Source organism: Oratosquilla oratoria, chromosome 5 (genome assembly GCF_046742065.1).
Source record: "Oratosquilla oratoria isolate Oo_2021 chromosome 5, ASM4674206v1, whole genome shotgun sequence".
NCBI classification, from domain to species: domain Eukaryota; kingdom Metazoa; phylum Arthropoda; class Malacostraca; order Stomatopoda; family Squillidae; genus Oratosquilla; species Oratosquilla oratoria.
Genome location: NC_134781.1, coordinates 1,712,502 through 1,739,448, shown reverse-complemented (window position 1 = coordinate 1,739,448; position 26,947 = coordinate 1,712,502). Strand labels below are relative to the sequence as shown.

The 26,947-nt window shown below is 40.0% G+C and overlaps 1 protein-coding gene across 3 annotated transcripts in view; it reads right to left on the bottom strand.

Moving 5' to 3' along the window:
- Nucleotides 1–26,947, bottom strand: part of LOC143025322 (mutS protein homolog 4-like) — a 55,114-nt gene that overhangs the window by 10,975 nt on the left and 17,192 nt on the right. For all 3 annotated transcript variants that reach the window (XM_076184799.1, XM_076184801.1, XM_076184802.1), the window contains 11 exons: nucleotides 22,684–22,901; nucleotides 20,469–20,534; nucleotides 18,777–18,905; nucleotides 18,073–18,259; nucleotides 14,300–14,433; nucleotides 11,978–12,081; nucleotides 11,523–11,742; nucleotides 8,613–8,714; nucleotides 8,305–8,418; nucleotides 6,809–7,017; nucleotides 1,332–1,509 (listed from right to left, as the gene is read on the bottom strand). In XM_076184799.1, the coding sequence (XP_076040914.1) occupies nucleotides 1,332–1,509; nucleotides 6,809–7,017; nucleotides 8,305–8,418; nucleotides 8,613–8,714; nucleotides 11,523–11,742; nucleotides 11,978–12,081; nucleotides 14,300–14,433; nucleotides 18,073–18,259; nucleotides 18,777–18,905; nucleotides 20,469–20,534; nucleotides 22,684–22,901 (1,661 nt within the window). The remainder of the gene's footprint in view (nucleotides 1–1,331; nucleotides 1,510–6,808; nucleotides 7,018–8,304; nucleotides 8,419–8,612; nucleotides 8,715–11,522; nucleotides 11,743–11,977; nucleotides 12,082–14,299; nucleotides 14,434–18,072; nucleotides 18,260–18,776; nucleotides 18,906–20,468; nucleotides 20,535–22,683; nucleotides 22,902–26,947) is intronic.

The window sequence follows — 26,947 nt, the reverse complement described above, 5'->3', positions numbered from 1 at the left end:
AACAGTTTCCCGCACAAAGTGATCAATGTCTGGAACGGGCTGAACAGTGAAACAGTAAATGCCAGAACTATACACGATTAAAAACTACAGTAAACTGGACGTGGAGAGATACGAAAACGGGTCACAACGAGCATAGCTCCTGTCCCATGAAATACAACTAGGTAAATACTTGGAACAAACTGGACAAAAAAATAGTGTGTGCAAAAACCATTCATGAATTTAAGAGCAAACTAGACACTGCGAGATACAAAGGTGGGACACCATGAGCATAGCTCCCCTTCCTGTAAAATACAACTAGGTAAATACACACCCAACTCCTTGCCCACCAGAACTGGAGTGCTGGCTCATAGTGCAGCAATGCTCAAATTTTCAGCTCTGGAGGGACTTGAACTTGGATCAGTGAATTAACTATTGAAGGTAGCTTTGACTTGGCTAGCCCCCTCATATGGGGAAAAGAGCTTTTAGTATGTATGTATGTATGTATCAAAGGCTCTTTCTCCTTTATAAAGGGAATGACCTAGTCATAGCACTGACACATATCATACATGTAATGACATTTCCTCTCTTTCTATTACTTTCAACTGATGACACAGAAACAGTTCCACAACAGTACAATGCAGACATCAGTCCAAAGTTTCTTCCTAGAGAAATCTAAGAAAAGAAGAAAGGACTGTTGCCAGCTGCTGTGGGGTTGTGGGTTTCCAGTCGATGAAACTCAAAGTAACTGTTGAATTCAACAGAGGTGGCTCAACCACAGAATCCTAAGTAAATCCAATTGTAATATCTTTCCAATCAGAAGTTCAATCATTTATAACAACACATTATTCATCCCTCTGAATCCTCTCTCCCCTGAGAAGACTGAATTTACATGACCCGACTGTGATGCAGCCACCATCCAGCCCTTATAAGTTTCCAGAAGAGGCTGGATGTAACACTTCACTCCATACTATACAACACATTATGAAAGACTGCTGTACACAATCATGCATGCCAACAACACAATATCCACTCTAAAGGGGATTTGTAGTAAAACCCCATTCCAGATGTGGTGTTCCCAGAAAGATGGGACTGTTTGGCCTGACAGTTTAGGGAACAACAACAACCCATTGTTCATAAATGCTCATCCAATTGATAATCCAGTTCTGCAAGTTGCCTTATTCCATGCAATGTGAGTTTAGTTAGTATCCTCATGTTCTCACTCTGTGGTAAACAAATATCAGCCACCCGCTCTATAAGGGGGAAAAGGCCTTTTGGTATATTTGTTAAAGAAGCAAAACATCTATCTGTACAAAAATTAATTCAATTTCTACTTAGGATGACTGTACAATTACCTGTGTGGAAGGTAGAGTCTGGAGTAAGTCACTTGCTCTGCTAAGAATCCTCTGGGGAAAAGTTGTCACTTTAGCTAGGGCCAATCCATAATGCTGTGCCTTTGTAACTCCACGACGAACAACGTGAGTCAGGTGGAGTCTTCCATTATTTTCTTGGTTCTCACTGTCCATGCAGTAGCTGCAATGAATAAAGGAACATTTGATAGTGAAGCTGCCTTGCTGTGGATGTTCAGTGTCCTGCTGCAAAATGATACATGGGCTCAGATATTTACCTTATTAGGACAAGCTTAGGCACCTTAATTTACACCCTCTGGAAAGATGCAGTGTGGGAAGATCTATTAGAGGTGTTCAAGTGGATCAAGGGCTTTTAATAAAGGGGATGTAAACAAGGTCATCATATTAAGACAACAGGGCAGGACTTGCAGTAATGGATTTAGATTGGACAAATTTAGATTTAAGAAGGAAATAGGCAAGAACTGGTTTACCACTAGAGTGGTCAATGAATGGAATAGACTTAGTAACCATGTTGTGAGCACTGAAACTATTGTTTTTTTTTTAAAGAAAAGGTTAGACAACTTTCTGGATGGGGATAATAGGTGGTAATGGACATGGAACTACCTAGTGTAGCCCTTATAGTCGTTTCCCACATTTTTATATTTTTATGTATTGCTTCTCCCCATCTGATACTTTAGGGTCTATATGGGATGCCCCCTACAGACCAGAACCACACATCATTTTGTCTGTGATGGAGGAAATCTCTGTTCATATGTCTTTGGTGGGTCTAATCAAAGTGTAAGACTACAACAAAAGTCTATTAATGTTTGATTACAGCAGCAGACCTTCCTCGGTCCACTTCCACCTACTGACTGCCAGTTCCCTCTCACTGCTGGCAATCTCACAAATGATTTACAATTTATCCTAGTGATAATAGTTTTGGACATTAGTATATGATAAAATATTTTCACTATAAGGATGTGTAGTTGTTTCTTGTGATTTAATTATTATGGTTATTAGTCTAAGTTATGGAGTATAGTGTGTATGAGGAAAAGGTGTTCTTCGGAATCAAGGGTATTTTAATATTTGGTCATGTGAAGAAAGAGCTTAGGGGCGTGTGTATTTACCTAGTTGTACTTTACGGGAAGGGGAGCTATGCTTGTGGTGTCCCGTCTTCATATCTCATTTTATCTAGACTTTTTAAATTCATGTAATGTTTTTGCACACACCACTTTCTCATCTAACTTGTTCCAAATGTCTATTGCTCTGTGGGAAAAGCTGTTCTTTTTCAGGTCTCTCCTATAACTGTCTTTCTTGATTTTCTTTCCGTGTCCTCTTGTATTTCTACTATCCCATTTTATTAGATCCTCTCTATCAATAGTTTCTATGCCTTTCATGATTCTATAGTTATCAAGTCTTCTCTCTCTCTTCTTTGCTCTAGTGTCTGTAGCTCAAGTTTTGCTAGCCTCTCTTCATATGGTAGTTCTGAGAGTGTTGGTGCCAATTTTGTAATTGCTCTTTGTATTTTTTCAAGTTTTGTTGTACATTTTTTTGTACTTGGCGACCACGTCATCGTTGCATATTCCAATCTTGGTCTTATCAAAGTGACTAGTATTTTCTTCACCATTTCTTCGTCCAGGCATGTAAATGCCACTTTGATTGTTCTTATCAAATTACAGTATAAGTTTCTCCAAAAATTTTGTTTATATGTTTCTCAGGGGACATATTCATAACAATGACTCCCAGGTCCTCATTTTCTACTTTTTTTATTTCTTCTTCTCCCAATTTATATGATCCCATTATTCTTTGTTGCTTCTTCCAAATTCCATTACACTACACTTCTTAAGATTGAATTCCATATCCCACTTCCTACTCCATTCCCATACTTTGTTGTGAAGAGATAGGTAAACATGTAGTGGAATGGAAGGAGGTTTCCTCGAGGATAATGTGGATGAAGGTGAAACTGGGAAAGGAGATGTGGGTTTTTGTAAGTGCATATGGGCCTGGCAGTGAGAAGAGCGTAGAAGAAAGGGAGGCTTTTTGGATAGATTTAAATGAGTGCATAGAGAATTTAGGGAGAAATATCAATGTAATAGTACAGGGAGACCTTAATGCTAGGGTAGGAAATGATCCAATTGATGGAGTGGTTGGGAAATGTGGAGTTTCAGGAAAGAATCGTAGTTGAGAGTTGATGGTGGAAATGTGTCTAGAAAGAGAGTTGATGATAGCAAATAGAGTGTTTCGGAAGAAAGTCAAGCATAAGTACACATGGGAGAGGGTGGTGGAGGGAAGGGTGGTAGATAGAGCATTAATGGACTATATAGTGGTAAATAGGATTATGATAGGAAGAGCTAAGGATGTACATGTGCTAAGGGGAGAGGGTGGGGGAATATCAGATAATTTTTTGGTGGAAGGTAAGTTGAGAGTGGAGGATAGATGGAGGAAGAGGAAAGGGACAAAAGGTAGGGAGGTCCTTAGAGTGAACTCTTTAAATGAAAAGGAAAAGTAGAAGTACAAGAAGAAGCTGAAGGAGGAGTGGGAGGGAGTGAAGGATAGAGTAGAACTAGGTGTGGAGGAGGAATGGGGATGGTTCAAGGAGAGAGTCACAAAGTGTGCCAAGATGGTGTGTGGAACAAGGACAGGAGGAAATAGAAGGAAGGGTAGTGAATGGTGGGATGAGGAAACAAAGAAGGTTGTAGAAGAGAAGAAGCGAGCTTTCACAGATTGGTTACAAAATAGGACGAGGGAATATGAGAGGTACAAAGAAAAGAAAGGAGAAGTAAAGCAAAAGGTAAAGGAGGCAAAGAGGAGAGCAGATGTGAAATGGGGTAAAAGTATGACAGAAAACTTTGAAAGTAATAAAAAGATGTTTTGGAAAGAAATTAAGAGAGGAAGAGGAGGCGAATCAAGTAGAGAAGAAAAGGTAAAAGGTGCAGATGGAGAGATGATAATGGAAGAGAAGGCAGTAAGGGGAAGATAGGCAGAATATTTTAGGGAGTTGCTAAATGTGAAGGAGCATAGGGAGGGAAAGATAGCTGCAGTTGGAAATGCTAAGAAAATGACCGTGATGAGTGAGGAAAATGGAGGAGAAATAAGGAAGGATGAAGTGAAGGCAGTTGTTAAGATGATGAGAGCTGGTAAGGCACCTGGTCTGGATGGATGCCATGCAGAATGTAAAAAAAAAAAGGAGGTACAGTGATGGTGGACTGGCTGGTGAGGTTATTTAATGTTTGCTGGAGAGAGGGTAGAGTGCCGGAGGACTGGTGGAGTGCCTGTATAGTTCCACTTTACAAGGGAAAAGGGGACAAATGTGAATGTAGTAGTTTCAGAGGGATTAGTTTGTTAAGTGTAGTTGGGAAGGATTATGGGAGGATCTTGATTGAGAGGATTAGGAGAGGAACAGAGGTAGTAATTGGTGTGGATTTAGATTGGGTAGAGGTTGTGTAGATCAGATTTTTGTGGTAGGACAGATATGTGAGAAAGCCATAGGAAAGAGGATGGATGTTTTTTGGGCTTTCATGGATCTGGAAAAGGTTTACAACAGGGGAGACAGAAAGGCACTGTGGGAGGTTTTGCGGATATACGGGATAGGAGGAAAGCTTCTAGGAGCTGTCAAGAGTTTTTATGAGAGTAGTAGAGCTTGTGTTAGGATTAGAAATGGAGAGAGTGAGTGTTTGGAGGTAAAGGTGAGACTTCGTCAAGGATGCGTTATGTCGCCCTGGTTGTTCAACTTATACATGGATGGGGTAGTGTGAGAGGTAAATGCAAGGGTAGTGGGTCAGGGATTGGAGATGGTTAAAGAAAATGGAGAAAAGTGGGAGGTGAGCCAGCTGTTGTTTGCAGACGACACTGCACTTCTGGCAAGATCGGAGGAGGGATTGAGGGAGTTGGTGACAGAGTTTGGGAGAGTGTGATAGAAGAAAGCTAAAGATAAATGTGGGTAAAAGTAAGGTGATGAGATGTACAAGGGGTGAAAGTGGCAGTAGACTGGAAGTGAGCATTAAGGGAGAGCGACTGGAGGAAGTGGATAGTTTTAGATACTTGGGTGCAAATATGGCAGGAAAAGGTGGAGTGAAGGTGGAGAAGAATGTAGATTGAGAGAAGCGAGTAAATGCCTTGGTGGATTAAAAAGTGTAATGAGGAATAGACATTTGGGAATGGAGGCTAAGAGGAGACTGTATGAAGGAGTGATTGTGCTAACAGCACTGTATGGGGCAGAAACATGGAACACAAGAGAAGAAGAGAGAAGGAGTTTGAATGTGTTTGAGATGCGGTGTCTGAGAAGTATGATGGGGGTTACTAGGTTAGATAGAGTGAGAAATGAGGAGGTGAGGAGGAGAACAGGGGTGGAAAGAGGGTTGGGAGATAGGGTTGATGAAAGAGTATTAGGATGGTTTGGATACATGGAAAGAATGAGTGAAGAAAGACTAGTAAAATAGGTATGGAAGGCAGATGTGGAGGGAGTGAACATGAAGGGACGTCCTAGGATGAGGTGGATGGATGGGGTGAAGGGGGCTTTGGGGAAAAGGGGAATGTCTGTTGAGGAAGGACGGGAGAGGACAGAGGACAGGGGTGAATGGAGAATGGTTGTATATGGATGATGTTGTGATGCATGAGGTGGAATGGGCGGGGGGATGGAGGTGAGGTAGTATGTGTGTGCAAATTTGATGCAGCCCAAAGGGATTTCTCCCCGTCTTCTCCTTTATGCATGGGGGGAAGGAGAGGGGGGTCGCCGATTTAATGAAGCGGCCTTGCTATGAATGTGCTGTGTCTTGCGACACTGCTTCTGACCCAGGTCAGTGGAGAAGGTGCAGGGATGACCCGTCATCCAGGAGGTGCTAAGATGAGAGGGAGGGTGGAGGGGTGTGGAGTGTATTCAGAGATGGAATGGGTGGGAATAATTTTATGCCTTTTTCTTTTTGGCTACCTCCCTTGTAAGGGGAAAAAAGCCTTGGTATATGTATGTAGCTAAGTCAAAGGCATGCACCCACTCCCACCCATTCTACTCCCATCCACCACTCTTGTTTCCCTCTTATTTTAGCTCTGTATGAATTAATTACCAAGCTAAAGCTATGCGCTAACACCTCATGGGAGCAGTGGCGGCGCCAGGGGGGGGCTTGGGGGGGCTGTAGCCCCCCCAACTGAAATAAGCAAATTGAAAATTTAAAACACTCATTGAAATAATTTTATTAAGTGGAATTTTTAATTGCCAGGGCTAAAGATTTGTCAGCCATCAGTGCTAGCCCAACCATTAACCCCCTCCCCTTCTGAAATGAGGATAATATATGTGTATTATCATATTACTATTAGCCCCCCAGAAATTTGCTCAGCCCCCCCTTAGCCTCCCCAACTAAATATTCCTGGCGCCGCCGCTGCATGGGAGAAAAATACAGAAAAGGAGATCTCCAGTCCTCACACTCTGCCCCATTTAGTTACCTTTTTACATCATGCATAAGAACATAGTGCAATAAATTTTCACATACTTGATGACCTGTGGGTACAGCTTGGACATGTTTGTCAGGAAGATAATATGTGTAGCAATGATGACAACAGGACGTGCTTGAATAAGGTATTCAATGACTGCCCAAGCAATGGCACCTCCCTCTTCAATACTTGTAGCAGATCCAATTTCATCCAACACCATCAGAGCCTCAGGCCCCACACATGATAACATGTAATTTATATCAATCATCTGTTGGTGCAGTGAAATATAATGAAAATTTGTGTCATAAAGACACTAATGATAACAGAAAAATACATACATATCAATTAAATAAGCCATCCTGAGTCCACTACTGAACAAAGGCCACCTTCATAGCACTTCATGACTCACACGACCGCACCTATCTGAGAGTTGACACCTTGACGTGGTGGATAGGTTTGAGAATCTTAATTATTACAAAAACTATGTCGATAGAGGAAATCTCTGCAGGGTGACCCATATCAAACAGGTTTTGTAAGAAAGATGAGACAGAGCAGCTCACACAAATGGTCACAGGACCCACTGCTAACTGGCATATCCCTGATGGCAAACAGGGAAATTCTTCATAGATATATGGGGTACCATCATAATGATGATGTGGACCATTGAGCACCCTATAGATATGGGGCTTCACCGAGTATAAAGAATAAGGTGACACGAGAGAAATATCTCACCAGAAACCAGTTGGCACAGAGGTGAGATTACTGCCAAAAAAACCCTTCATGGCAATATACATATACCAACAGCTTTTTACCCCTTACAAGGGAGGTAGCCAAAAACAAAGGCACAAATCCACTCCATTTAATTAGCAACCCGTCTTCTCCATCCCCTCATGCAGAAAAAGGGAAGACGGATAGAAATCTATTCGGGCTGTGTCAAAAAACAATCGACACTAATGATAACAGAAAAATAACATAGAAATAGCAGAAACTGTGATCATTATTACATATAAACAAATACTGTATAACTCCATAGTATTGATCCATGCTAATGATAAACTAATTTCTTCTTGAAATACATGCCATCAAGAACTATACCCCCTGCAACATATGAATCAACCACACTGTTCTCATCCATCCTTATGCCCTATAAACTGTGACTCCTTCAATTCACTCCCTACCTTTGGATTTGTATCCTCTAACACCACAATTTTTTCTCCCACTTTAAACATTTCAATGCACACTAAGCTTCAATCAAAAAGACTTTCCCTCCTTTTTCTCTTGTGCTTATGGTGGATATACACTCATAATTACCAATTTTATACCACCCATTCTCACTTTTCCATTCATGTGCTAATACATTTCCTGATTGCACAAGGACCTAATGGGTAATGTTTGGTCAATGCTACACAATTTCATTCAGCTGAAGGACTCCTCTGTCAATAAGCAAAATAATAATTACACTTACATATATCAGAAGACATTTTCCCCTTTTATAAAGAGGGTGTTCTTATTATTTAATTATACAATCAGCAATTTGAAATAAATCCAAACCTACCTGTAGTTGAAAGGTTGAGGTATTACTTTCAGGCGAATCATCTGAACCCAGATGAGTAAATATCTGGTTAACAATGCGAATACAGCCATAGTCAGCTGGTATAAAACAACCAATCTAAAAAGGATGATTCATACTTCATGTGTTTTGACTATTTCTCTTAGATATTTTCAGTTTATACTACAAAGTGGAAATGGGTAGTTGACATTACCATGACTGTTTGAACACAAAACTCATGAAAACAGTAAATTGGTCTTCAAAAACTTGTGATGCAAAATAACATATTCTCATGGCAGAATCTAACCTCTCACCTGTGCTAGTATGTGCAATAATGCTATCTGCCTTAAATAAGTGCTCTTGCCACTCATATTTGGACCAGTCACCATCAATACACGATGCTCCTCATTTATGAACTGAAAAAATAAAAAATAAACTGTCTGCAACTTCTGCTGTTACACCCTGCTGTGGAGGACCTGTGTCTTGCTGCATTGCTTTTGATCTTGACAGTGTGCACGGAGCATGGGTAGTCTTTCATCCATTTAATACTTACAACAGAACCTGAGATAATCGATAATATCATTTACAAAACTCCGATAGGAAAAAGTGACCATGTACTAATAGAAATGGAATTGAAAGAACAACCAGACCAAAGCAAAAATGTTAAACACAGAATAAGAAGACCCATGTATAACAAAACAAACTTTGAGAAACTTAAAACATTCTTTCGCAATGCAAACTGGGAAAAATTCCAAAACAAAGATACAGGGATAGAAGAAAAATGGAACATACTAAAAGAAATTTATAATGAAGGAGTGGACAAATTCGTACCACAACAAAAAATGGAAAAGGCATACATAAAGAACTGGTACAACAAAAGATGTAGTGAAGCAAAGGAAAAAAAGGGACAAAGCTTGGAAAAAATGGAAAAGAGATAAGAAACAAAGCAAATGGCAAACATACATCAAACTAAGAAACGAATATGTAAAAATACGCAGAGATGAAAAGAGAAATTACGAAAAAAAGATAATAGACAAATGTAAAGAAGAACCCAAACTATTTTACAAATATGTAAATGGAAAACTGAAAAACAAACAAGAAATAGAAAAACTGCGCCAAGATAAAAAGGAATTTACAGAAGAACTGGAAATGGCTGAAATAATGAACAACCACTTCAGATCAGTATTCACAATAGAAAACTCGCCTAACAGTGAAGTTAGAGAGAGAGAATTATCCCCAGCAATGAAAGAAATAAACGTAACACAAAAAGAAATCAGTGATCAAATTAAAACCCTGGATGTCAGAAAATCACATGGCCCAGACGGAATAGCAAACTGGATACTGAAAGAATGCATGGAAGAATTAACTGACAAAATATATGATATAATTAAATCATCAATTAAAGAAGGAAAAGTACCATTGGACTGGAAAAAAGCAAACATTGTACCAATTTATAAGGGAGGTGATAAGGAAGATCCATCTAACTACAGACCGGTCTCACTAACAAGCACAATAGCAAAAATTTGTGAAAGAGTGATCAAAAACAGATGGGTTAAGTACCTGGAAGAAAAATCTATACTGAACCCAAATCAATTTGGATTTAGACAAGGGAGATCCTGTACAACAAATCTGATTTGCTTTTACTCAAGATTAGTAGACATAATAGAAGAAAGAGATGGATGGGCAGACTGTGGTTTTCTGGACCTGCAAAAGGCATTCGATAAGGTACCTCATAGGAAACTAATAAATAAGATAGAGTCAAAAGGTGGCATCAGAGGAAAATTATTGGAATGGATGAAAGACTTCCTGATTAGGAGGAAAATGAGAGTTGTAATTAGAGAAAAATTCTCCAACTGGGAAGAAGTAAAAAGCGGGGTCCCACAAGGATCAGTACTGGCACCGATCATGTTTGCTGTATACATTAATGACATGAATGAAGGCGTGGAGTGCTATATAATTTTTTTTGCAGATGATGCAAAATTACTTAAGAAGGTAAAAACGGAAGAGGACTGCAACTCATTGCAACAAGATCTGGACACAATATGGAATTGGACTAAAAAATGGGAAGTAAAATTCAATATTAAGAAATGCAGCATAATGGAATTTGGAAAGAGTAAAAATAGAATATCAAAAGATTACAGAATTGGGGAAGAAAAAATAAATAAAACAAACTATGAAAAAGATCTTGGAGTGATGATTGGAAAGGACATGAAACCAGATAAGCATATAAACAAGATGGTTGGAGAAACCTACAACTTATTGAGAGCAATCAAAGTGGCATTTACCTATATGGACGAAGAAATGATAAGGAAAATACTTACTACACTAATAAGACCAAAACTTGAGTATGCAGCATCACTTTGGACACCCAGTACCAAAAAGAATATTAAGAAACTAGAAAGATTACAAAGAGCGACAACAAAACTAGCACCGACACTCGCCGAACTAACATATGAGCAAAGACTATCCAAATTGAACCTACCAACTCTGGAACAAAGAAGAGAAAGAGGAGATTTGCTAACCATCTACAGAATAATGAAAGGAATGGAAGTTTTAGACAGGAACGACCTATTAATGTGGGACAACGGTAAAACAAGAGGACACGGAAAAAAATTGAAAAAGGATAGTTATAGAAAAAACTTGAAAAGGAACAGTTTCCCACACAGAGCGATAAATACATGGAACAAATTAGACAACAAAACAGTATGTGCTAACACTATACAAGATTTTAAGACATCTCAATAAATTATAGTGCACATCAGGACTATACACACAATTACCTGGCAGATTTGAGCTGGCAGTGTTGTAAGTCTATCTATATACCAAAAGCTTCTTCCCTCTTATAAAGGGAGATAGCCAGCCAGTGGATGGACCCACCCCTGCCTATTCCACTCCCATCTGTCACCCATTTGATTCCCTTCTGCAACTTAAAACAATGATTTCTCTGTATGTTTACCCAACAAGAAATCATTATTGTAACTTGTAGGAACTTTATCATCAACTAGACTACAACTGTTCTTATGACCACAGGAATCTCTGACTCAGACCTTTGTCCATATGGTCTATTAGAAGACCCATGAACACATCCTGAACAAGTGTAACATTATGGGACCTCCCTGTCCATTAACCGACTTACACAACCTAGTGGCCTACCTAACCAAATGCCAATTTTGACAACTTAGACTGTTGACATATGATATAATAATAACCACTGTTTCACATACTGTGTTGTTGGCTACTGGTGGAATAGATGACAGCTGGTCCAATATGGGATGTCTCCCTTTACGGATAGCTATGGTGTTGCCTAATTCAGGCTTCACCCAGTTTCTGAGTGATGAAGCATGTGCTAAAGCTACAATCACATCCAGATTGCTGACGGTTTCACTAAGGGCACACAGAACTCCAAGGCACTGTCGTACTTCTTGCATTACTTCCATCACAATACTTGGAACACAAGAGTAATATAAATAATGTGAGGCAATGTCCTAGCTTCTTGATAGGGTGTTTTGCAAAGTTTAACTGAACCATCATATACATATTAGAAAAAAAATTGTGATAGGATTCTAAATCATCAGTTCATTACTCACATTATATAAATCAAAGCTTTGATCAAAACATTTTCCTTGTTTTGAATGAATTCATTATATAATTTTCAGAAACATTTTCCTTTCATACTTACACATTACTCATGAGAAGTATTTCTTTCACCGTTTCTCGAGATCTTTGGTCCAACTGATATAAAAGTTCAGTTGTGCATGTGAATCCTTTTTTAATATGTTGTCTCTGAAGTGAATTAGAATAAATCTAAATACAAGCCATATATATATATATATATATATATATATATATATATATGCACAGTGTGAATGTGGCAGGAGGGGTGGAATGGAGGTGGAATGTAGATTGAGAGAAGCGAGTGGGTGCCTTGGTGGATTAAAAAGTGTAATGAGGAATAGACATTTGGGAATAGAGGCTAAGAGAAGAGTGTATGAAGGAGTGATTGTGCTAACAGCACTGTATGGGGAAGAAACATGGAACATAAGAGAGGAAGAGAGGAGTTTGAATGTGTTTGAGATGAGGTGTCTGAGAAGTATGGTGGGGGTTACTAGGCTGGATAGAGTGAGAAATGAGGAGGTGAGGAGGAGAACAGGGGTGGTAAGGGAGTTGGGAGATAGGGCTGATGAAAGAGTATTAGGATGGTATGGATACATGAGTGAAAAAAGACTAGTAAAAGAGGTATGGAAGGCAGATGTGGAGGGAGTGAACATGAGGGGGCGTCTTAGGATGAGATGGATGGATGGGGTGAAGGGGGCTTTGGGGAGGAGGGGAATGTCTGTTGAGGAAGGATGGGAGAGGATAGAAGACAGGGGTGAATGGAGAATGGTTGTATATGGATGATGTTGTGATGCATGAGGTGGAATGGGTGGGGGGATGGGGGGTGAAGTAGTATGTGTGAGAAAAATTTGACGCAGCCTGAAGGGATTTCTCCCTGTCTTCTCCTTTTCTGCATGGGGGGACGGAAAGGGGGGGTCACCAATTTAATGAAGTGGCCTTGCTATGGTTGTGCTGTGTCTTGCGACACTGCCTCTGACCCAGGGCAGTGGACAAGGTGAAGGGATGACACGTCATCCAGGAGGTGCCAAGATAAGAGGGAGGGTGGAGGGTGGAGGGGAGTTGAGTGTATTTGGGGATGGAATGGGTGGGAGTGGTTTTTATGCCTCTTTCTTTTTGGCTACCTCCCTTGTAAAGGGGAAAAAGCCTTGGTAAATGTATATATATATATATGTAAGGGGGGAAAAAGCCTTTGGTATATGTATGTACTAAATCATGCAATGCAAAGACACAGCACATCCACACCAAGGCCGCTTCATTTAATTGGTGACCTCCCCTTTCTGTCCCCTCATACAGAAAAAGAGATGACAGGCAGAAATCCCTTCAGGCAGTGTCAAAATATCATTCACACATAACCACTCCCTAACTCCCCTCATCCCCCATCTATTTTCTTCCATGCATCACAGCATCATCCTTATACAACCACTCTCCACCCACCCCTATGTTCTGTCTTCATCCTTCCTTCCTCAACAGACATTCCCCTCCCTCTCAACGTCCCCTCCTATCCCATCCATCCATCCCGTCCTCAGTCGTTCCCCGTTCATTCTATTATGGATATTTTAAGTGGGATTAACATATATGGAGTGGGGGATAAAAATACCACTACTGTGCTTCCATGTATGTCATGGAAGGCAGTTAAATGGAATGGGGGGGGGGCTAGGAATCTCCCTGATTTTAAGTTCTCTTCAAAGACTCAAGACAAAAATGGGTCTGGGAGGAATCTTTGAATGTGCATGGATGTGGAAAAAGTGAGAGGTGTAGGATATGGTAGATCAAAGAGTGCTGAGATGGTTTGGGTATATGGAAAGAACAAGTGAGGAAAGACAACCAAAAAAAGTGGAAAGCAGATATGGACAGAGTGAACTTCGAAGACCAAAAATGAGTTGGATAGATGGGAGTAAAAGGATGCTATGAATGCAAGAGATACATCTGTTAAATAAGGAGGAGTGAGTGAAAAAGGTAGGAATGCATAGAGAATGTCTGTAAGTAGACAAAGAAATGCCTCATCCCAGTGGTTCTTCTAGTCCACTACATGAATTTTTTGAATGGATGAGGGGGAGGGTTGCCATATAATGAAGTGGTGGGGTTAAACCATCTCTATCTATTGGGCCCTGCTGTGGAGGCTCCATGAATTGCATTGCCTTTGATCCAAACAATGTTGTGGGAGACAGGGACAATCCTATATACATGAAGTGCTTAGATGTGAGGGGAGATGAATGAGTTTTGGATAAGTCTGGGTTGTATGTGGAGTGGATGTATGCTCTGACAGAGCCACCACCCTTTATGATGAGTAAAATGTCCTTTGGTATGTATGCATGTATAAAAATTCCATGATCGTTTTCCAAAACTAAGTAAGAATATCTGACATAAAGCATAAGCCTGTCTTTACCTGAATGAATACTGGAGGCAACTGTGGAAACCCTGCTTTCTTACCAACAGGAACAACAATATGAAAACCAAGAGATGTGCTGTACCCAACCTGGAGTTCAAGGTTATATTCTTTGCATAATTCCTCAACATAATCTGAAATAAAATAGTTATTTTATGTCCTGGGCCCAAATGTTTGTACAAGTGATGATTGGTTAGTGTTGCATTAACCTCTTCAATATGAGTCAAATACTTAAGTGTACATTAGGCTGCCTGATGTATGGTGATGCATTGCAATACGTGCATTATAGAATAAAAAGTTACAGCTATCATATTCATTCTCTTTCACCCTCTTATATTCTAATTCTGTTAGCATTATGCATAGATGTACTATACAACGAAAAATTGATGCATCATTGTCTGTATGTAAGTACAGTAAAAGCTCTCTTATCCGACATCACTGGGACCAAAGGCATGCCGGATACTCGAAAATTCCGGATACTTGAAGGGGTTGCTAAAGTAAGTGAAGGGGTACTGAAATATGTCTACAATCACCCCCTTTACTCACTATTAATGTCAGTTAACATATAGTATCACATACCGTAACATAAACAAAGCATCACATGATTGCGGCGTCAACACCTCACTCGCCAACATACAGTTCATCACTAGACACTAACCTTCTCTGTACTTTTCTGAAGGGGTTACTAAAATAAGTGAAGGGTTACAAAAGCAATGTCCAGCTTCCTTATTCCATGCCGAGTCTTGGATCGGTGTAGCCAACCATTTGAGAACTGACATGTTTCCGCTTCACTCATCTTCTTTGCTAGGTCGCGTCCTTTTTCTTGCAGCATGGGGCCTGTTATTGATACTCCTTCGGATTTTTGAGGCAAAACCACTCGTACAACACTTTGTCAATCATGTCCCCACGCTGATATTGTAAAGTGTGACGGTTTTCAGCAGCTTTTGGGGTATCTGTCTACTTCATAAACTCGCGTAACTTCTTCGATTGGGCCTTAATATCGTAGATGGTTGATGAGCCTATACCGAATTCGTCCATGAGTATTATTCTGTTTTCCACTTTCTCTAAACGTTTGCAAATATCCACCTTCTGCCTCAGTGTAAGCACAACATGTTTCTGTTTATCAACTTTGGGCATGATGGAAGTTTACAGGGGAACACTTGAGGAAGAATGTAGCTGAACTGAGCGGAGACAAACATAAACGTGGCACATGTGAGACTGAACAGCGTGGGCAGTGGGCTGTGGCGGGTGACGTGAACCTGACCCAGACAGTGGTGCACTTTGGTGACGGCGGGAACAATTAAAGCCTCGCGCTGGAAATTTTATCGATTTGTATTGATTTCATATAGATTTTTATAGATTTTAATGCTCCGAAAAAATATGCCGGATACCTGAATGCCGGATAAGAGGGCTTTTACTGTACATGTGTTAGCGGGTGTGAATCTTCTAGAACAATCAAATTGCCATTTCTGTTTACATTAATTATCATTTTATTCTTGTATGCAAAAGTTGAATGAATGGGAGATAGATTAGTATATTATTAAAATTTAAATCATTATATATTTTTAGTATATGCTAATTTCTGTGTGCAAGGAATGATTGTGGAAAATTTAAATAAATAGGCAACTGTTTTGGGCACGCGAACAGCATGAAAGTGTCATGCAGGCAGTCACGAGCGAGCGGGCATTGAATTCAGATCATGTGTGAGAGAGTGAGCCAGTGAGAACTTATATTGTAAATTCTCTGTGAAATTACACTTTGAAAATACCTTCAGTGTTTTCCTCTCCACCTTATTGGACAACCAATAAATGGTGGCAAAAACAGTGGGATATGAACTCCGAACATTAGATGACAAGTGCATTTCCCTCCCACCCGCCCTAACCAATGGCAACGTCTGTTCAGTATTATGTGGTTCAACTATTTCAAGCTTCTGACGCTGTTAATCTGCCTTCTACTATGTGACCACTATTCAATTGCAACTCCAAGAAATTCTCAGCCCTGCAAAAACAGCATTCTACAGTTGTCTAGGGTCACCACCGCGTCCACAACCACATTCATCAAGTAGCAGTACAAGCATTGTACTTACCTTCTCTCAGCTCTCACTCTTGCTTGCCCTCCACTACCCAACAAACAGGGAATGTCCATCACCCGACAGTAAGCTCACAACACCGGATATCGCTGTCAATCAAACGAGTATGTCCAGTCGAAATTCTCCACTCGTCCACTACATCTCAAAGTGGATTCCCAGCCAAGCAGCATTGCCAACTTATCCACTCCAGTTCTCAAGTGGATTTCCAGCAATGAGCATTGACATTAACACTCTTCCTCCTTCGACACGTCCATCACGGTAATTCATCCCTGCTGACCGTGACCCCCTCTATGGCTCCCCCTCCACCGACCCTACCGCGAGCCAACTCTATGACCCCAACCACCTCCACCAGCAGTGGGCACCAAAAATCCACTTGCCTTCCACTCGCTGGACTCCTTCGCTCACCTGCACCCACCACAGTCTCCCGTTGGTGCCCCTCTCCTCCACTCACCGGCACCCGCACAAGTTCGTCTTGCTACGCGACGATTCCAGTCAGTTCAGTGAGCCCTTCATTTATCAGTGATATTAATTGAACTTAATTAGTAACTTGTGTGAATTACAGTGCAGTATTATATTGTTTTCACAGACATTCCAGTGATCGTGTTTTGTCATTAACAACCAATAACCCAAAATGTTTATGACCATAAAAAACACCATCAAACCTGTTCACAGAATACAGGGGTCACTCAGCTACAACTACAAAATATAATCAGGACACTGATGTCAGCATCCTTGTATAATTCACACCTCATGATGCCTACTTACCTAGTTGTATTTCACGGGACGAGAGCTATACCTGTAGTGACCCATTCTCGTATCTCTCCGCATCAAGTTTATTCTTCAAATCTTGTATAGTTTTGGCACTCACTTTTTCTCTGTTTAGTTTGTTCCAGACATCAATCACTCTTTGTAGGAAGCTATTCTTTTTCAAGTATCTTCTGTAACTGTCCTTCTTTAGCTTCTTTTCGTGTCCTCTTGTTTCTCTTCTGTCCCATTTTAATAAGTCGTCTCTATTGAGAATTTCCATCCCTTTCATAATTCTGTAAATGGTCAACAAATCACCTCTTTCTCTTCTCTGTTCCAGTGCTGATAGATGTAATTTCTCCAATCTTTGTTCGTATGTCAAATTTAATAGTGTAGGTGCCATTTTTGTCACTGCTCTTTGAATTCTTTCTAATTTTCTTATGTTCTTTTTTGTGCTAGGTGCCTATAGTGTTGCAGCATACTCTAGTTTAGGTCTTATTAGTGTAACCATTATTTTCTTTACCATTTCTTCATCCATGTAGTTGAAGGCCACTTTCATTGATCTTAATAAGTTAAAAGTCTTTCCAAATGATTTATTGATATGGTTATCAGCTGTCATTGTGTTCTTGGAGTTTAGAGACCTAAGTGTACCAACATGAGACGGTCCTTCAAGAAGGACATAAGAGAGTAATCTCCCTACCGCCCATCTTCAAACCATATCAACTTCCTACTTTCTGTTTTGAGGTACAAGCCTGATGGCCTGGCATTCCATCTTTGGACTGGGCCCATGATGTACATGCACACATATACCAATGGCCTTTTCTCCCTATATTCCTCTCTTCATTTCTTCACAATCTCACTTTATTCACTATCATTTTTTGCACTCTACCCTATTTTACCAAACTTTTTTAATGTATAGTATCACCAATAAAAAGCTTACCTGTGATGTCATCTACAATCTCAGAGTATATTTTCCTTGCAATATCTAACAGGTCATTGATGTGGGGTTTGATGGCAAAACAACATTGATTTCTCATAGCAGCAGTCCCTTTAGTCAGGCGGGCATCTTCATGTAGAACCCCTCGCAGTGTTTCTAGCAGCACTTTTAAGCTTGGAGCGTTCATCTCCTACATGTATTCATAATTAAATGTGAATCAAATAGATACTATAATTTTTGTGACAAAAAACAATGTTATGTACCCATTTATAACTACAATATAGGATAGAACCTCAGTTTTTGATCACAATCCATTCTAGAAAACTGTTCCAGAACAGATTTGGTCAAGGACATAATAAAGTTTAGTGATATGCTGGATACAGCTTTATCAGTGTGATATTTTTCTACAAAACTTTGAAGCCTGCCCATTTTCCATTTTTCTCCATTCAGGTTGGTTAAGAACTATTATTATGGATGAATCCCAGAGCAAAAAAATTATATACAGTATATATATATTTTGGTCAAGGACCAATTTGTTCAACTTGTGAGACATTTCAGAACTGAGGTTCTACTGTTTATTTACATGAGTTCAAGAATGAAAATCCAGATTGATAAATAGTTCCTATCTATTCTATATAGCACGGGCTTCTTCCCCTTTACAAGGGAGGTAGTATACATATATACAGTTCCAATGAAGAAAAATATACCTTGTGGAAGGATGACAGAAGTGTATTCTCTGCTGTAGAGAGGGCATTAACTAAAGGTGAGACAAGTTCAAGGGTATTCTTCAAAGCAAGGACGTGGCTCAGATGCTGTTCACATCGGACCTCCGTTTCCTAAAATAACAATTTCCTCCATAGGTTATTTGTTATACTTCTTTCAATGTTATTATATAAAACAACTTAATCAGTATGCTGATCCCACATTTGCTTAATTACAGGTTTGAATCCTACACTCTTTTCCAATTCCCAGCAGTGAGTGTTATCCATCCCAACAGTCCAAGAGCATTGGTCAAAGGTGAGGGTTTCAACAGCAACTATGCACCTCCTGGCATAAGTTCTTCATTTTAATCAGGAACTAATGATGGATATCTGTTTATGCTATTCATCTTGCAAGAACACCAAAAGCAGGTAACCATCATTGGTTCCCCAACTCAAGAAATAGCCTACAAGATGAAATAGCCTAAGCTAAATCTATTTGTAAATCTAAAACTAAGTATATTTGGAGGAAAAGGAGACAGGACCCCACAAGAATAACTTCTTTCCTGTATATTACAATTATGTAAATACATACATATACCAAAGGCTTTTTCCCCCTTACATGGGGGGTCGCCAAAAAGAAAAAGGAATAGAAATCACTCCCACCCATTTCATTTCCCATATATTCCACTCCCCTCCACCCTCTTCCCTCCCTCCTATCTTGGCACCTCCTGGATGACGGGTCATCCCTGCATCTTGTCCACAGCCCAGGGTCAGAGGCAGTGTCGCAAGACACAGCACATCCACAGCAAGGCCGCTTCATAAATTTGGCGACCCCCCCTCTCCGTACCCTCATGCAGAAAAGGAGAAGACGGGGAGAAATCCCTTTGGGCTGCGTCAAATTTTTTCTCATACATACTTTCTCACCCCCCATCCCCCACCCACTCCCCCCCATGCATCACAGCCTCATCTGTACACAACCCTTCTCCATTCACCCCTATCTTCTGTCCTCTCCCATCCTTCCTCTACAGACATTCCTCTCTTTTGTAAAGCCCCTTTCACCCTATCCATCCATTTCATCCTAGGACGCCCCCTCATATTCACATCCTAGGACGCCCACCCCCTCATGCAAATACACTAGCACAATAATACAAAAATGACAACACTGCAATATTTCTTCCCAGCCACTGTGGGGCTGCTGGTTTCCAGTCAGTGAAAGTCAAGGCAACAGTTACAGTCACACTAATGCAAGATGATTTCATTCATCTGTGAGGAACTTTTATTCCCAAAAGTTATCAATATCAATGAAAATATAACTAATCTTGAAAATATAAGTGTTGGATAGAGAGCATCACTAAAAACCTAGCATGGCTTGGAAATCGAACCCAAGATCTCCCACAGTTGCTTCCATTGACCACTCACACATCTCCCTTCCCTGGGACACCTCCTCTGAGGGCCAGTCTGGGAGTATGCACCACTTTAGGAACATCCTCACTGTGCCATATTGGATATGGAGGGTCACTGCATAGCTGGAACCACCTGGGAATCCAGCCTGGGATTTCCCACTGTGGAGGTAGGCCTGCTTACTGATTACACCACGGTCTCCTCCAGAGACTTCTCACACAATATCTATGAAAATATTACTAATTTTGAAAGAAGTAGGTATGATATTTTCATTACGCTAAAACACCTATTTCTCACCTCTTTGGGTACCTGGATGCTCATTGCAAGCAACCAATCAAGATCTGGAAAACGCCCAAGGATTGACTGGAAAGAGAAAGAACATCCATGAAAAAAAAAAAAAAAGAAAAAAAAAAAAAAAAAAAGAGAAAGCCTTTGACAAGGTAACTTACAATATATTACTATAGGAATTGTAGCATACTGGAGTACTTTGAGGTAAGCTACCTGATTGGGTGAAGGATTTCTTGAAAGATTTGCACATGAGTGCCAGTACTGACAAGGGTTAGTACTGGCACCCATAATGACATAAATGACATGATAGATAGTGCAACAAGCTGTATTTACATGTTTGCAGACAGAAGAATCCTGCCACCGACAAAGTTGAACCAAAGGCATGGTTCATTAAATTCCACACTACAAAGTCTTCTGTAAGGGGCACCGTCCTATCCTTCCAATGGGAGGAGTTTGTGACATTAAACCATATCATCATCATCTATATAGCTAACTGCAGAAATTTAACTTCAGTGCCAAAAAAATGAAAAGTATCGAATAATGATGATTCAATTTAAGGAAGCGTTGCCAGTGATCCTTCGAAAAATTCTGGTACACAAGTGAATTTTAGGTAAACATTTCAAAATAATCTCTATGATGGTGGCAACACTCATACAAAGTTATACAGCTGTATTTCATTTCTATTTTTTTACAGCATAAAATATTGGCAACCCCATTGCACAAAAAAGTCTATATTGAAATAGCATCAACATTTCTATAGCTATTTTGTTTTTTGCTACAGAATTGTGTTTATGGAGATACTTGGCAACTCCTTCCACCAACATACCCCACAAACACAGTGGACAGGGCATCAGTACTTTTGAAAATGTCAAAGGTGACGTCACTCCTGGTGCTCTCACAGTATGCCACAATTTTGATTCCTCGCCCTGTATTACTGCTGCGATCATGGGAAAATTAACAAGAAACAAGAGAGTGAAGCGGCAGAATACAGAGAGGGCCCGTGAGTACCTGAAATAGAAACTGGAAGGAAAAAAGAAAGAGGAAAAAAACATCACAGCTGCACCCAGCAATCCACAAGCATTTACTAGCCATGCCCACCTTACACCTCCTCCACCCATACCACACCACTCACCCTCACCTCACACCTCATCAGCAAAGAAGGGGAAATTGAAGATTTGCTATACATCGCAACCATCAAACAAATGGTTGTGAAAATTTAAATCCTCCATCCTGTAAAGTTTATGTTTTTGTTCTTTCTGTTGTAATATCTTTAGTGGTTTATAGATTTTTGTAATTTTTGTTTAATTTGAAAGAAAACATCATGATCTTTATTTTCTACAGTAAAAAATAAAAGAAATTTGATTTTTTTTTTATGAAATCTGAATTTTGCAGCATTTTTTAATTATTCAGAAAAAAAAAAAAAAAAAAAAAAATCGGAGGTATTGGTTTGATAAAGTGTATTCAATAATTTTTGTTCCCCAGACTCTAAGCTTTCATTTCATACCAAGCTGAATGATGTGGAAGGATTTTTCATTAAGTAATTAGAGCTTCACAATGCCTTATATATACATGGGAGGAACACAATACCCTGAAGAATTATACACTAATGTAAGGGGTAATTATACCTAAAATCATTATATACATATTTGAAAATTTAATTTCCCCTACTCTATAAAGCAATGCGACACTCCCTTAACCTCTTCACTCCGGGGCACATCGCACGTCTGGCAGCATTAGGTGCCCGACGTGCGATGTTGCGTCATAATAATCACATTATAAAAAATAAAGTCAGTGCTCAATTGTTCGTTCTCTTTCATCCATGAATTTTGATAACCATAGAAAATATGATGAAGCCAGTTTAGAGAGAATGGACGTTACGTAGGTATGACTACAATAAATATAATCAAGATGCTGACGTCGGCATCATCGCGTACCCACATGCTCCTCATGACGTCTACGTAGGCGTCACCGTATGGAAGTGGTTAACACCACAAACTCCTCCCTATAAGGGGGCTAGGACAGTGCCCCTTTGCAGAGGACTTTGTAGCACAAAAATTTAAACCATGCCCTTGGTCCAACTTGCATGTGACAATTTGAACCTCCATTGCAAGTAGCAACACTCTAACCTGCTTGGCAAAAAGCTCAAATGGAGAGAGAATAGTGACACTATTCTGTAAGTGCAGGGAGAGGGAGGATTAGAAGCACAAATCTTCAATAGTCTAACCTGAAGAGTATGAAATAAGTCTTGATGAGATGCAACATACTGTAGAGCTTCTAGTCTTGCTTCAATAATGTCTTTGTTAGCAGGTGGTTGCAACAACATGGCACGCAGGAGTCTTGTGCCTCCTCGAGTTCTTGTGTGGTGAAGTGTCCCAAATAAGGATTCTTCCCAACGTCCATTAGTACTTGAGACTAACTCTAATTTATGGATTGATCCAATGTCTACAAAAGAAGAGGAATCATGTATATACATACATACACACACACAAATCATATAAGATAATAGGTTGCTCACTCAAAGAAGGAAAGGTACCACAAGATTGGAAAAATGCATATAATGTACCAATATATAAAGGGGGAGATAAAGAAGACCCAACAAACTATAGAACAGTCTCCCTTACAAGCAATGATAACTAGAATATGTGAAAAAGTTATCAAAAGTAGATGGACTAAACATCTGGAAGAAAATATACTGGAAGAAAAAAAAAAAAAAAAAAAAAAAAAAAAAAAAAAAAAAAAAAAAAAAAGGCTTTAGACAAGGAAGGTCATGTGCCACAAACTTTATTTATTTTTATTCAAGGTTAATAGATATAATGCAAGAAAGGGACAGATGGGTAGATTGTGCTTTCCTGGATTTACAAAAGGCATTTGATAAAGTTCCACACAAAAAGCTATTAAGAAAACTCAAAATAGCAGGTGTACAAGGAAATTTATTGAAATGGATGGAAGATTTCTTGCATGGAAGAAAAATGAGGTTGGTACTTAGAGATAAAAACTTGACCTGGGAAGAAATGATAAGTGGAGTCCCACAAGGTTCTGTATTAGCTCCAATAATGTTTGCTATATATATAAATGACATAGATAAAGGTGTGGAATGTTATTTGAACTTCTTTGCAGATGGCGCAAAACTACTAAAGAAAGTATGTACAGAAAAAGACTGAATGACTGCAGAGACCTGGACAAAGTTTGGGAATGGAGCCAAAAGTGGGAAGTGAACTTCATCATCAAGAAATGTAGTATAATGGAGTTTGGAAAAAGTAAAAAAAGAATATCAGAACAATACAGAATTGGTACAAAGGAAGAAAAAAAAAAGTTAGCTCTGAAAAGGACCTAGGAGTAATTATGAACAGACATGTTACCAGACAAGCATATAAACAAAATAGTTGGAGAAACCTACAATTTACTAAGATCAATAAAGGTGGCTTTTAATTACTTGGATGAAGTAAAGGCAAAAAAAAAATATTAGTCACACTGAGAAGGAGAAGGAGTACAAGAAGAAGCTGAAGGAGTGGGAGGGAGTGAAGGATAGAGTAGAGCTAGGTGTGGAAGAGGAATGGGGATGGTTCAAGGAGGGAGTCACAAAGTGTGCAAAGATGGTGTGTGGAACAAGAAGGACTGGAGGAAATAGAAGGAAGGGTAGTGAATGGTGGGATGAGGAAACAAAGAAGGTTGTAGAAGAGAAGAAGTGAGCTTTCACAGATTGGTTACAAAATAGGACGAGGGAGACATATGAGAGGTACAAAGAAAAGAGAAGTAAAGCAAAAGGTAAAGGAGGCAAAGAGGAGAGCAATGTGAAGTGGGGTAAGAGTATGACAGAAAATTTTTAAAGTAATAAAAAGATGTTTTGGAAAGAAATTAAGAGAGGAAGAGGAGGCGAATCAAGTAGAGAAGAAAAGGTAAAAGGTGCAGATGGAGAGATGATAATGGAAGAGAAGGCAGTAAGGGGAAGATGGGCAGAATATTTTAGGGAGTTGCTAAATGTGAAGGAGCATAGGGAGGGAAAGATAGCTGCAGTGGGAAATGCTAAGAAAATGACCGTGATGAGTGAGGAAAATGGAGGAGAAATTAGGAAGGATGAAGTGAAGACAGTTGTTAAGATGATGAAAGCAGGTAAGGCATCTGGTCTGGATGGATGCCATGCAGAATGTCTAAAAAAAGGAGTTACAGTGATGGTGGACTGGCTGGTGAGGTTATTTAATGTTTGCTGGAGAGAGGGTAGAGTGCCAGAGGACTGGAGGAGTGCCTGTATAGTTCCACTTTACAAGGGAAAAGGGGACAAGTGTGAATGTAGTAGTTTCAGAGGGATTAGCTTGTTAAGTGTAGTTGGGAAGGCTTATGGGAGGATCTTGATTGAGAGGATTAGGAGAGGAACAGAGGGAGTAATTGGTGAGGAACAGTGTGGATTTAGGACGGGTAGAGGTTGTGTAGATCAGATCTTTGTGGTAAGACAAATATGTGAGAAAGCTATAGGAAAGGGGATGGATGTTTTTTGGAATTTTATGGATCTGGAAAAGGCTTAGGATATGGTAGACAGAAAGGCATTGTGGGAGGTTATGCAGATATATGGGATAGGAGGAAAGCTTCTAGGAGCTGTCAAGAGTTTTTATGAGAGTAGTAGAGCTTGTGTCAGGATTAGAAATGGAGAAAGTGAGTGGTTCGAGGTAAAGGTGGGACTTCGTCAAGGATGCATTATGTTGCCCTGGCTGTTCAACTTATACATGGATGGGGTAGTGCGAGAGGTAAATGCAAGGGTAGTGGGTCAGGGATTGGAGATGGTTAAAGAAAATGGAGAAAAGTGGGAGGTGAGTCAGTTGTTGTTTGCTGACGACACTGCGCTTGTGGCAGGATCAGAGGAGGGACTGAGGAAGTTGGTGACAGAGTTTGGGAGAGTATGTGATAGAAGAAAGCTAAAGATAAATGTGGGTAAAAGTAAGGTGATGAGATGTACAAGGGGTGAAAGTGGCAGTAGACTGGAAGTGAGCATTAAGGGAGAGCGACTGGAGGAAGTGGATAGTTTTAGATACTTGGGTGCAAATGTGGCAGGAAAAGGTGGAGTAAAGGTGAAGGTAGAATGTAGATTGAGAGAAGCGAGTAAATGCCTTGGTGGATTGAAGAGTGTAATGAGGAATAGACATTTGGGAATGGATGCTAAGAGGAGACTGTATGAAGGAGTGATTGTGCCAACAGAACTGTATGGGGCAGAAACATGGAACATAAGAGAGGAAGAGAGAAAGAGTTTGAATATGTTTGAGATGAGGTGTCTGAGAGGTATGATGGGGGTTACTAGGCTAGATAGAGTGAGAAATGAGGAGGTGAGGAGAAGAACGGGGGTGGAAAGGGAGTTTGGGTGATAGAGTTGATGAAAAAGTATTAGGATGGTTTGGACACATGGAAAGAATGAGTGAAGGAAGACTAGTAAAAGAGGTATGGAAAGCAGATGTGGAGGGAGTGAACATGAGGGGATGTTCTAGAATGAGGTGGATGGATGGGGTGAAGGGGGCTTTGGGGAAGAGGGAAATGTCTGTTGAGGAAGGACGGGAGAGGACAGAAGACTGAGGTGATTGGAGAATGGTTGTATATGGATGATGTTGTGATGCATGAGGTGGAATGGGCAGGGGGATGGGGGGTGAGGTAGTATGTGTGAGCAAAATTTGACGCAGCTCAAAGGAATTTCTCCCCATCATCTCCTTTTATGCATGGGGGGACGGAGAGGGGGGTCGCCGATTTAATGAAGCGGTCTTGCTGTGGATGTGCTGTGTCTTGCGACACTGCTTCTGACCCAGGGCAGTGGACAAGGTGCAGGGATGACCCGTCATCCAGGAGGTGCTAAGATAAGAGGGAGGGTGGAGGGGTGTGGAGTGTATTCAGGGATGGAATGGGTGGGAATGATTTTATGCCTTTTCCTTTTTGGCTACCTCCCTTGTAAGGGGGAAAAAGCCTTGGTATATGTATGTATGTATGATAAGACCAAGACTGGAGTATGTTGTGGCACTATGGATACCCAGCACAAAAAAGAATGTAAAGAAATTAGAAAGAATCCAAAGAGCAACGACAAAGATGGCACCAACATTTTCAAAATTGACATATGAACAAAGATTGTCTAAACTAAAACTACCAACCTTGGAACAAAGATGAGAAAGAGGAGATGTATTGGCCATTTACAGAATCATGAAAGGCATGGAAGTCCTTGACAGAGAAGACTTATTAAAATGAGATAAAAGAAAATCAAGAGGACGTGAAAAGAAACTAAAAAAGGATAGTTATAGGATAAAAAAAAAAAAAGAAAAAAAAAAAAAAAAAAAAAAAAAAAAAAACCACACACACACAGTGTTGGATGTCTGGAACAAATTGGATGAAACAATAGTGTGTGTAAAAACCATACAAGAGTTCAAGAACAACTAAATACTGAGAGATACAAAGATGGGTCACTATGAGCATAGCTCCCCTTCCTGTAAAATACAATTAGGTAAATGTGCACACACATATAG